At 37.4% G+C, this 12376-nt stretch overlaps 1 protein-coding gene across 2 annotated transcripts in view; it reads left to right on the plus strand.

The window, feature by feature from the left end:
* LOC103059068 (neuronal acetylcholine receptor subunit alpha-7-like) overlaps positions 1-12376 on the plus strand; it is an 84050-nt gene that overhangs the window by 35583 nt on the left and 36091 nt on the right. For both annotated transcript variants that reach the window (XM_007424954.3, XM_088129790.1), the window contains exons 3-5: positions 8345-8389; positions 9649-9758; positions 11728-11807. In XM_007424954.3, the coding sequence (XP_007425016.1) occupies positions 8345-8389; positions 9649-9758; positions 11728-11807 (235 nt within the window). The remainder of the gene's footprint in view (positions 1-8344; positions 8390-9648; positions 9759-11727; positions 11808-12376) is intronic.

A 12376-nucleotide genomic window follows, 5' to 3' on the forward strand; every position in this document is an offset into this window, starting at 1 on the left:
TGCATGCAATATTTAATGAACTGCTTAAAATCTTTAGTCACTTCGATTGGTGACACAACTTGGTACATGTTTCCTGCATGCTTCCAACTCGATACCCATAAAAATTCTCTAGAACCCCATCTGAAAATATTGCTTATTTTCAGAATCTGTCTGGGACATCTATCACAAAACTCTCTGCTTTGATCAAAGGCTTACTCACAAATGCCTCATCACTACTCAGCATCCTGTTTCGGTGACTTGCCAGTTGATGATTTCTAGCTGAATGTGCAAATAGCTTCTGTTTTTTATATATTTAAAATGCTACTGCCCTCCTTTCAGTCCACAAATGGAAGTCACAACTGTGCTTTTTTTTGCTTCCTGATGGCTTTTAAGCAAACCATAGAATGGTGAACAAGTCTGACACTGAAATCCCTGAATTATGAGAATGTGTGACCACAAGAGCCAAAATAAAGTTGGCTTCTCAGTCCTTCCCAGAATTTTCTTTTTAGATTTTTTATTCTCGTCTTTATTATTTTTATAACTAACTCACGGCGGTGAACATACGTAATACTCCTTCCTCCTCCTATTTTCCCCACAACAACAACCCTGTGGGGTGAGCTGGGCTGAGAGAGAGGGACTGGCCCAAAGCCACCCAGCTGGCTTTCATGTCTAAGGCAAGACTAGAACTCACAGGCTCTTGCTTTCTAGCCTGGTGCCTTAATCATTAGACCAAACTGGCTCTTTGTTATTTTCCTACAGAAATTAATAACAAGTAATTTGTTATTTTTCTGGAGAATAATGAAACTTGTACTTCTGCAAAAAGTGGTGATAAATAAGGATTATAGGCAGGGCAATCTTAACTGATCTTGTGAAGTGTTCCAACATAGAACCCTTCAAGGACATTAAAAGCTTTGTTAAGTGATGAATTGTCAAAGTGGAAGGAAAGAGAGAGCAGCGTGTGTACTTTCTTTTCTTTTTCTTCTTCTGGTTTAACTCTGGTTTAACCGATGCCAGTGAGAGAGAATTAATCTATTTCAGCTAATGTCTAGCATAGATTAGAAGGCAGTTTGAGGGGTTGTTGAGGGAACAACAGAGCTTTGAAGCTTGCAGTTTTAAAGCATTTGTTTTTATGTTCAAGAACAACTTACTTTCTTATTCTGTGATGTTCTATCAGTAAGGGCTGTTTGGCAGCATTCGATGTTGAAATCATCTAAAGGGGAGATCCAATCTGGTCTTTATCTTTGGAACAATAGAGAATAAATCCACTCCCTTGAGGTATTTGGAAATTTCTATTATATCTCCCATCAGTCTGTAGGCTAAACATTCCCACATTCTTTTGCCATTCCTCATAGGATTTCATTCATAGACCCTTCAGTGTCTTGGTAGGCCTCATTTGAATTTGCTCCAATTTGTCATTATCTTTTTGAACTCTTGTGCCCATAACTGGGCACAGTACTAACCCTTAAATCTTAGGTATCTTAATAAGATTTTGCACATCAGTTTTGAAAGAATAGTGTCCATACTGCAGAGCAGCATGACCAACTCTCTAATAAAATAGATGTGTGGTATATATGACTAGGTATAACAGAAGCAACACTGATATATGCTACACGCCCAAACTGGATTCTTCCATTGCATAGGGCATTCCTCTTGATCATATGAGATCAGCTTTGCAAAAGGGCTTAAGAATGATGTTGATAGCCTTTACCTATCTAGTGTTCTGCAGATGAGTGGAATTATAGTTATAAGCATTCCAAACTGGTCTAGCCACCTGATAAGGATTCATGGGTGTAGGTAGCTGAAAGAAGGACATTTCACCTCTACGAGGGCTACCATACCTGGCTTGTATAGAATCTATATAATCACCAGATGACAGCAAAAAAAAAAAAAAAAGAAAAAAAAAGAAAAGAAAAGAAAAGAAATGCTAACTCTTGCTGCTGACTAGTGGCTATCTAGATTTTTGCAGTATAGCTTGAATAGCCCTTATCCTTACTATAAACTCACAAGACAGCTTTAAATAAGCTCAATGCTGGTATCACTTTTGTAGTCTTTTCAGACCATCTGGTTCTAGGAATAATTAAACCTATGTCATTATCCCTAACCTGGGTGAAGCTGTTCATCTGTTTTTCAGCAATTCAGTAATATCATCAATGCTTGTAAAAATGAGGACCTTGCTGAAAACGTCTGGAATTTTCTCCATCTGGATATTTATTGATCAAAATGTGAGGCCTCGTCTAAATAATACTACACACAGCTCACACATTTTAAAAAATGCTGTGTTTAACATGGATGGCTGCCAAACTTCTGTCTTATTTCCATCCTTGACAACAGGGAGTGTAGCTAATCGCTTGGCCAGCATAAGAAAAACATCACTTGGTCCTTTTGAAAGTGACCTGATTAACTCCTACAGCATGATGGCTAAAGATGAACAGTCAGAGATATTATCTAAAATTGAAGGTCTTGCACAAGCAATGAAGCTGATCCAAGAGACAGTAAAGCCCGTTGCTGCTTTAGTACACCTAACTAAAGACTCTAGTCCTGCCCATAACACAAAACGGCAATTAAAGCCAACAGGGAAATGGCCAGGGTACAATGTCTCCACTGATTAAGGTAACTTTGACCTTATGATGGACATGGGGAGTCCTGCAGAAGAAGCTCAAATGGATATCTTGTCTAACAACTGTGCACAACATTCTGCCTTTCTCCAACTGAAGTTCTTGAAAAACAAGATGAATTATCCATCAGTGTCCTCCCCATTTTACTGGCACCAGGTAATGGTGCAAATAAACTCTCCTGTGAGCAAGCTTGCATCACTGAACTCTGTCACAGCTGGGAGAGGCAGCTAGAATGCAGGATGTAATATCACAGATAACCCATGCCCCTGGTTTGACAGATTATTTTCCATTGCAATCCTGTTCCATCAATCACTCCAAATCAAACTTTAGATATTTTACAAGGATTGGTACTTCCTCCAAATGTGATTTATTCCCTCTTGCCACAAATTCCAGCTCCAGGCAGATTAACACTGGTCATAGCACTCAAGCTGATTTCATTGAAGAACCTATAGGAAATATTTATCACCTAATCTAATCTAATAATTTCATCTCTATTGCCCTGGTCTCCCACCGGATATATTGCCATTTGAAGCCCCACAATTTTCTTCTGCTACAAATAACTTCCAAAGGGCCTTTAACCTCATGTTCCACCACCAATAAAGATCATCTGGGTGCCCCCCAATCCCCATGTAAAGTGGACCAGGCTGCCCATATGACAAATTCATCCCAGTGCCACCAGGCAGAACCTCCTTCAGCAGAACAGCTGGTCCAATTTTGCAGCCAACCATCAGACTGACTGGGCAAGGACAAAGGATGATCTCCCTGATTTCTGGTTGAAAAGCCAAAAAGGACAATCTTTACCTCTAGGACATAATCAGTAAATATCATTTTATTTTGTCACAGGAGGCTTGGTCCCCAGAGCCCTCAATACTGTACTGTAAGGTACAGTGTACTCTTATTAATGCTGCCTCCATTGCCACAAGGGGTCATGCCCACGGAGATGTTTGAACATGGATATCCAACAGCTTGATGTCTCCAAGTATACAATTGGAGTTGTGAGATTTTTAAATAAGTCATCCTCAGTCTTAGTTGCCCATCTGCAATATAGCACTATACTTACAGATCTATAGTGTAAGAATCATTGCTAGTATATATAATAGGCATATACTTGTAGCTATCTAGATGTTGCTAAGATTCATCTTTCAACATCCATCAGCTACACTGCTGGGGTTACCATGAGTTCATATTTAGCAAAATCTGGAGTGCCAGAGGCTCTCCAGTAAAGTATACAAATGTTAATTATTGGTCATTATTTCAAGAAAATCCATATCCAACTCATTTTCTTTTTCAGTGCAGCATAGCTGTTATATATTTAACTACATTTTTTTTCCTGAAATTAATCAAAGTAATAGATCTGAATGAAGGAGTAGGTTTCATGTTGAATGAAAGGGCTAAAAGATATGTCAGAAAATATGAATGGGTGACTGCCAGGTTGTTGTGGGTGTTATGAAAGTAGGAATCTATAGGTTGGTGATAGCAGTATTATCCAGTGAATGGAGAGACTGGAAGAACCAGAGTTGACTTTGGAGAAACATTTGCAACATGCTAACTGAATATGATCCAGGGGAAGAATGTTTTGTTAGATGCCATGAATGGATTGTGTGGGGAGGAGATGAGAGACTACAGAAAATGTGATTGGGTTTTAAAAGATCCAAGAATGAATGAAAATGGTGGTTGGTGAATACATGGTTAGAAAATGATCTGCTTGTTTTAAATACATGGTTTAATCACAACTTTGTTTATGTACATATACATGACAAAGAAATGAATATAAATTTAAAAGCAAGATTGATTTGACAATTTATAATAAAAAACTGAGAGCATTAGTGAAGGATACAAGTGTGATGAGAGATTCTGAATTATTATTATTTGGACAGATCATTATTTCGCATTGTCTAGAGGGATTGTTGGAAAAAATGGACATGGAAGAAAAGGAAGAATCTGAAAGAAACTACAGTGGAACAAAATTAATGGAAAAGGGATGTCAGGAAAGATAATGTAGAAACTGCTTGGAACAGAGTGAAAATAATGTTATTACAGAGTGCCCCAGAAGTATGTGGAATTTACACTAAAAGATACCTGGTGGAATAACAAAGAGGTTGAATATAAGAAAAATGCATATAGGAGAATGATTGCCACAAAAAATGAAGATGTGAGAAATATGTTTTATAATTGTGTGTGTGTGTGTGTGTGTGTGTGTATGTGTATATATATCTTTTTATATATATATATATATATATATATATATATATATAAAAAGATAGTTCAAGAAATTTGTCAAAAGAGTGCAAGGAGTGGGAAAGGTTAAAAGAAGCTGAGTAAATGCATAGGGATTTTGATGGGAATAAAAATTTGTTTTCAAATGAAGGAAAGTGTATGGGTAAATATGAAGGAAACATTCACACATTCATAGTGTTCTTGTAGATAATAAATGCATAGGGGTTTTTTTAAAAGACTGACTCTGCCATGTTATGACAGCAACAGTAGTTGGTCCTTCTACTTCTAAAGTGTGTGTACAGCTGTGATTTCATTCCCTTTGTTTGAAAATTCTGATTCCATGTCTGGACTTCAGTTCCTTGCTGCATTTTCTTTTACAACAAAAGGGGGGTGGGAACCAACTGTGTAGTGGAACAAGTCAAAACTGGCCCTTCAAGCAATCCTGAAGAATGGGGCAAGTTACAATGATGCTTTGACTTCAGGCAAGAGGGGGGAAGTCCCAGGAGCTGAGATGCCAGATGAGGTATGAATTACTGCCAGTGGGAAACTGCCTTTGTTGGAACTCAAAAAAAAAAGAATTTTCAGTGGTTTTGTTCACCCAAAAAACTTTGAAACTTTTTAGAGAGGGACCTCCCCGCACTCCAAGATTTACTAATAACTGAGAACATTTCTGTTAAAATAAGCAGGTGATCTGTACAGCTGATGCTTATTGTTGGTTGTTGTTTTACTACTCTGTACTGTAACCTGCATTTTAATTGATTATTGTAACATGCTGTTATAAATGGCAAAGATAGAAACATTTATTTGTGCTATTTTTAGGTATGGATTTTGTTGCCTTGGATACTTTTTATGGAAAAAAGTGGTGCAAATGTAATAAAATAAACACCCACAAAGATTTGTTTATTTTTGTGTGGGAGGAATATTGAATTTTGCAAGCTCTCCTGAAGATTGAATAGTGTTCTGGCTCAAAAGCAGGCTTACCATTTCAATGAGAAGTAGATTTTCATTCTGAAATCCCCCAGCTTCCTTGAAACTGTCAGTACAAGGACCTTTATTTTCTTGAAGAACAAGCTGTTACTAAAGTATTAAGAAATGAGCAGTGCTGGGAAGAATCATAAAAGGATTTTATTGTAAAATATAGTATTGGTAAAAAGGAATATATCAACATTTCAAGTCATGCTTCCATTATCAGTGCAAGTGGCTCCACAGTGAATTAATGCTTAATAAAACTAAAGCGATTGGATAAGAAAATAAGTTATATATACTTTATTATTTTGGTTTTATTTTCATAGAATAAGCTAATATTGAGGTATGGTAGGAGAAGGAAATACTGCTGTATTGTAGTAAATATTAGTTGAATTACAGCTAAATCTAGTGTTAGAATTCTGGTGAGAAGAATGGAATGTTTTAAAATGTCAGTGCATTCTTTCCCCGGTGGTTTTTATTCGTCCAATCTGGTCTGGCAGGATGAGCATGCTCTAGCTCCCATTGGCCAAGGAATGGTGGTTGGCAGGGCATAGGAGGTGTGCCTTTTCTGCTGTAGCACCTGTGCTATGAAACATTCTCCCTCTGGATGGCTCTGACCCTGCTGGCCTTTTGTAAAACTCTAAAGACCTGTTTCTGGGCCTGGGCCTTGGGCCCTGAGTATGTGAAGGGCCCCATATCCTGGCTGTGCTAGTGACTGTCAACTGTGATATCTTCCTCAGCTGTTGTGTATTTTAATTTTTATATTTGTGATCTTAAAATTTATTTTAAGACTGTTCATTGCCTGGAGTCACCTGTTGAGATGGGTGGCCATACAGAATGAATGAATGAATGACTACTTCTTCCATAAAGAGCTCAAGAATCTCACTGCTTCACTTGGAGGACTGGATTCATGGAGACCTTTTGGATGAAAGGCAGAGGGTTGATGATGATGATGAAAGATATCAGTAATGCTGCAGGATTGAAAATATGCCTTCAAGTTCCCTACTGAGTGTAATATTTGGATATATTGTGGACATAAGATGAGAATAGGATGAGCAATAAGGACTGTGTCAACACTGTGCTGAGACCTAAGGGGACCATGACCACTGTGCATAATCTTGGGAGTTATGTGTGCAGGGGTTATGAATTATATCTTCACTTCTGCATTCAGAATATATCTTACATTTCTTTTACAAAGAGAGAGGTTTATGGATATATAATTCTGTTGAAACCAGTGGACTTAATTGTAGCTGGACTGTAGTCATTTTTTATGCTGCTCTTATACTATTGATTTCATTTTTGTCTGTTTCCTTATTTGTTTGTTTATCCCAATCTCATGGCGTAATAGGTAAGGATTTAATAAATATTGACTGGATTCTGTAACAGAGAAATGCTGACACACTTCAAATGAAGAATATAGTTACATATACTTAATTATAGTATGCAAGAACTGTAATTGATTTTTCTTCCTCCCCCTCCCCCTCCGCCTTCTAGCTGATCATGCTGGGAGCTGGATATAATTATCTAGGTGAAATCCAATGTCATGCTTGCAGACTTCCACTCTTGTTACAGAACCACTTCTTTCCTCCCATTCTGTCTCAACAGCCTGGCCCCTCAAAAGCTGCTTTGGAGGATTGGGGGATCTTCTGGAGCAGGTGCTTGGGAAAAAAATGGTCACCCCTTGTTCCATGAAGCAAAGCTGCATCTATTGATAGAAGCACACCTGTATGTTCTGCTCACTGATATGAAGTTCTCTGTGGATTATATATGTTCATTGTGATCTTCATTCTCAAAGTGTCAGTTCTTAGGTGGTCAAAAGTACATTATTTATGAAAAAAGGGAAGCAACAGCAATTGGGCTACAGGCCCCACTTGTATAGAACAGATACCCATACACTATATCAAGAGTGTGTGATTTTAATAACATTTATTTTTCCTAATGTCCTAGGAAAATAATCCCATTAATAGAAGGAACACTTTTCATTACTGTCATTTGATAGGTGATAAATAAAATGCAGCAGTAGATATAGGGGTTATTGAACAATTGGGCAAATAGAAATGGAAAAAAAAAAGTCACGACATATAACATTTATGAAAAGCATCCATAACACTAGAGTTACCCATTCTACATTTACTGCTGTGATTATAGAACCAAAAGAGGACCATTCCCCATTTGGGCACCAATTCATCGTAAAAAGTTAAAGGATGGTCTGTTTTAAGACTTGAAGCTTACAAACGGAATAACTTTTATACATTTAAAATACGTATGTTGCCAATGAATTTTTCAAGCACTGCTATAGAGAATCAGGAGCTATGCAGAATTTGGCCATTCTTAAAAAATAATATGGACAGTTAGTAAATATATAAACAGTGAGTTAATCCCTCATCTGCCAAGTTTTTAATAATTAGAGCAATTAAAACACAGCATAACAAGCCTATTTAAAGGTCTCCAGGCTCTACCTGTGCTCAGGCTGAATTCTTCTGAGCCTGTCTGTTAAAACCATTGATTTATAAATAATTAAGAAAAGTGCTCATTTAAATTATTTTCTTCCTATTTTTTTTTTTAAGGATGAAAAGAACCAGGTCTTGATAACAAATGCATGGCTACAGATGGTGAGTAATTTTGCCTTTATTGTAGGTAAGCCACTGGCTAAATGTAATTATTTGCCAAAGAACAGATTATCCAGATGGAGAAAAGAGTGGCTGAAGCAGAAAATAAATCCTGTGTATTTAGAGTTTATGTTAGTTATAATTCTTAGAATATAGAATTTAATGGTTTGGCTTTATTAGGTTTCAGAGAAAGCTGAGTAATTTCTGGAAAAGGTTTGAGCCAGACTAATGCTGAGGCTAAACTCCAATTTGTGCTGAAAACTGAACACTGCAATTTGTCTCCCCACCTACCTCTAATCTTAGTAGGCACCACATCACCGTCTATTTCTCCCTATATTCCTTATTAATTACTGTGGCTGCTGCTAATAAGGAATGCAGGCAGAGAAATGCGGATTGTGGTATCATCTGGTAGGTCCTACTAGAAATTACAAACAGAGCTAATCTTCTGATTGCCATTTTGGGTGGCTGCTATGCCTCTACCCTAACCCATAATCTTCCTAATATTAACCTAACAGCTGTATCCAATGTTATTGTATATACTACACAGAAGTAGTTTAAAACAGTGTTTTTCAAACTTGGCAACTTTAAGATATGTGGACTTCAACTCCCAGAATTCCCCAGCCAACATGCTGACTGGGGAATTCTGGGAGTTGAAGTCCACATATCTTAAAATTGCCAAGTTTGAAAAACACTGATTTAAAAGGTATAGAGTCTGGGTGGGCTGCAGGCTACCCACTGGAAATTCCACTGCTTCTGTACCCTGCCAACTTGCCATTCTGCCTATTGCTTTCCTTTCTGTGCTCAGGAAACAGGTACTTCCATTGTACTTTCCCTCACACCTCCCAAATTACTGGTTTTCTTTCTTTCGCTATTTTAAGTGACCGGAAAAATGACGAAACAGTGCAGCAGTAGATTTATTTAAAAAAAAAAAGTCCAGGAGAAAAGTAGGTAGTTCAAGTAAAGGAAAATAGTAATTAAAAAACAGACCATTCTTGTGGTGTTTTGAACCAGAAATGCTCTGCATCTTAATCAAATATTATAACCATTATGGCATATCTGGTCTCCCCCAAGGACCCAAATACCCTCCATGTGTGTTTTCAGTGGGTCATTGGCAATTCCAGCTATACAAATTGATATATGTCTCATCACAGATAAACCTTGTCCTGGGATAGTAGCACTGATTACTCATATTATTTCATGTAATAGCAGTGTCTAAGGTGCCTTAGTAAATATATATATATACATGTATATATTTTACATAGTCCTGGATCGATGCATATTTGTCATGGGATCAGTATGAATATCCTGGAGTTCAGAATTTGAGATTTCCAGCTGATCAGATTTGGGTGCCAGATATTCTTCTGTACAACAGGTAAGGCAATCATGTATGAGAGTAGTTTTTAAAAACTTCCAGAACAGTATTGTGGTTATTCAAGTTCATCTAATCAAATAGCTCAGTGTGGTACATTTTGTTCTTTCTAAGCCACATATAACTTGTGTACTTAATTACTACAAGATGTGATGATAACCGTTCACTTGGATGGCTTTAAAAGAAGATTGGATAATTTATGGAGGAAAGCTCAATGAAGGACTATTAGATTTGAAGACTCACCCTTACTTCTGGGCAACCTGCCCCCAAATACCAGGTTCAGGGGAACAACAGCAGGACAGTGGTATACATCCACTTTCTAACTGTGAGCATCTCAGAGTCTAAGATGGGTCTTGTCCTAATTCAGCAACCTGTTCCTATAAGCAGGTTAGATCTCAAGCATCTCTATTTTAATTCCTCCCAAACTTTATCAGGGTGGATCAGAACATTGCTGACCAGCACTAGATATGGTAATTAGCAATGGCCATCAGTTATCAAACTTCTTTGGTTCTCCCTCCATTCAGAGCTGACCATGAATAAGTAAGTTAGAGGCAGTTGTGGCTGAGCCCATCTCATCCAATGCTTTGAAGAGAAAGAAAAGAATATTGAGGATAAGGAAGAGTGAAAGTTTTCCTTGTCCAGAATCTTTCTAGGGGGAAAAATCTTGTTATCAATTGGCTAGGCTGGTAGAATGGAACAGAATATTCAGCTGCTTACAGAAAAAATGATTAGAATGTTTTTCATCTGGTGTCTGTTAGACAAGGGGAGGGGGGAGTTTGCCAGCATGGCAATGGACATCTGAGTTATCAAAGTAAAAGACGAACAAGGTACAGAAAATTAAGGTTGAGACAAAGGCTCAGCAAAGGTCTGGAAACAGGCAAATCTATGTTGTTTGGTGGGAAAGGAATGGGGAGGCAATTGAGAGCTAGAGAGCTGGAGATTGAGTGAAAGCACTCATAGATCATAGAGTTGCTACAAATGCCTCTGAGCTCTTCCCTTCCCTTCCCCTCCCTTCCCCTCCCTTCCCCTCCCTTCCCTTCCCTTCCCTTCCCTTCCCCTCCCTTCCCTTCCCTTCCCTTCCCTTGACAGTCAAAAACCAAATCAAATAAAAACAATGTGATTCTTAACCAAAGATTATACCCTAAAGGAAGGCATTAAAATACAAATTTTAGTAAAATTAACTTAACAATTGACAGCAATGGTAAATGAGCAGAATTAGATTATCCTTCTACAGATCTCTTAACTGAGTTGAACAGAATTCTCCTTGAACTACTATGAGTCAGCAGAGTTATTATTGTTATCAATATTATAATTATTGTCATTATTATTATGAAACATTGCAAAGATGGGAGGCTTATGGCAGTTAGGATTTCTGCTTTTACTACATCATTTTTATTTGTCCAGTCTAAGGACCAAACAGAATCCAGAGCTCAGGTGCTTTTGGGTCCCGAAATATGACACTGTCAGCTTGCATTGTCTGGCCAGATACCATGGGAAAAACATGGTCCCTCAAATAAACAGGTCCTATACCATGTATAGCACCTTGAATTGCACCCAATTTTATGTTGTCATCTTAAATTTTGGATTACTGTTTCTGTATACCAAGGGAAAAAGTGTTTTAAGAAACCAACACAAAAGTGCTTTCAAGTCCCAGCCACACAGAAGAAAATTGATCTCCGTTAATTAATCTGCTGAAGTTTTAATTGAGTAGTATACTAGTTAAAGCTTATTAATCTAATTGCTATACATTGCAGAACTAAGTTCTGATAATGAATTGGAAGTTATATGTGTATGGTTGAAGCATGTGATTTATAATTTATATTCCCCACTCCACTATATGTGCATTCTCATAGTTCTGCTAAAATGGATACTTTTAGAAAAAAGACACAATTGATAGCTGCTATTGTTGTTGTTATTCTATCTCTATCCTAACCATTATGCAATATTCAATTGTTTCTGATGGATTTTATAGTGCAGATGAAAGATTTGATGCAACATTTCATACAAATGTTTTGGTAAACTATTCGGGATCATGTCAGTATATACCTCCAGGTAAGAGAATTTTTAATATATGCATTTTAATCATTCTTCGGGAAGGAAGGATTGTCTGTGAATGTAGATTAGAAGTTCAGGGTTTGCCTGTATTATTAGAATATGCTGTAATTGCTGCTGCCCAAAAACATTCTTGCTTGTGAATAGGGGTGAATTTTGATAAGTACCCAACTATCAGACATAACTTTTGTAAATATGACAGTTATTCTGCCGTCACAATATATAATATCAGTATGCTATACAGGTGTCCTCAAGTTGTCTTTATGAGAAAAACGTGAACTGAAAGTACCAAGCAGTCTTGACCACATCCATTTGTCTTACTCAGTTCAGTGGGATTTATTCTCAGGTAAAAGAGCAAAGGATGGCTTCAAATGATTCAAACACAATTTATACAAAATAAGCACATTAAAGACTGACTGAAAGTAACACAGTCCCTTCGTACATCTATTCAGGAGCAAGTCGTGTTGACTTCTAAAGGGTATTTTAAAAGGTTGAAAATGTTTTTGAATGAAAAGTAGCTCTCTCTTTCTCTCCCCTCTTTGTTTCATTGGGTTGGAAGTTTTGAAATA

This window comes from Python bivittatus, unplaced genomic scaffold (genome assembly GCF_059951505.1).
Source record: "Python bivittatus isolate LINGU-HERP-01145 unplaced genomic scaffold, Pbiv_v1 ctg000850_np1212, whole genome shotgun sequence".
Taxonomy (NCBI): domain Eukaryota; kingdom Metazoa; phylum Chordata; class Lepidosauria; order Squamata; family Pythonidae; genus Python; species Python bivittatus.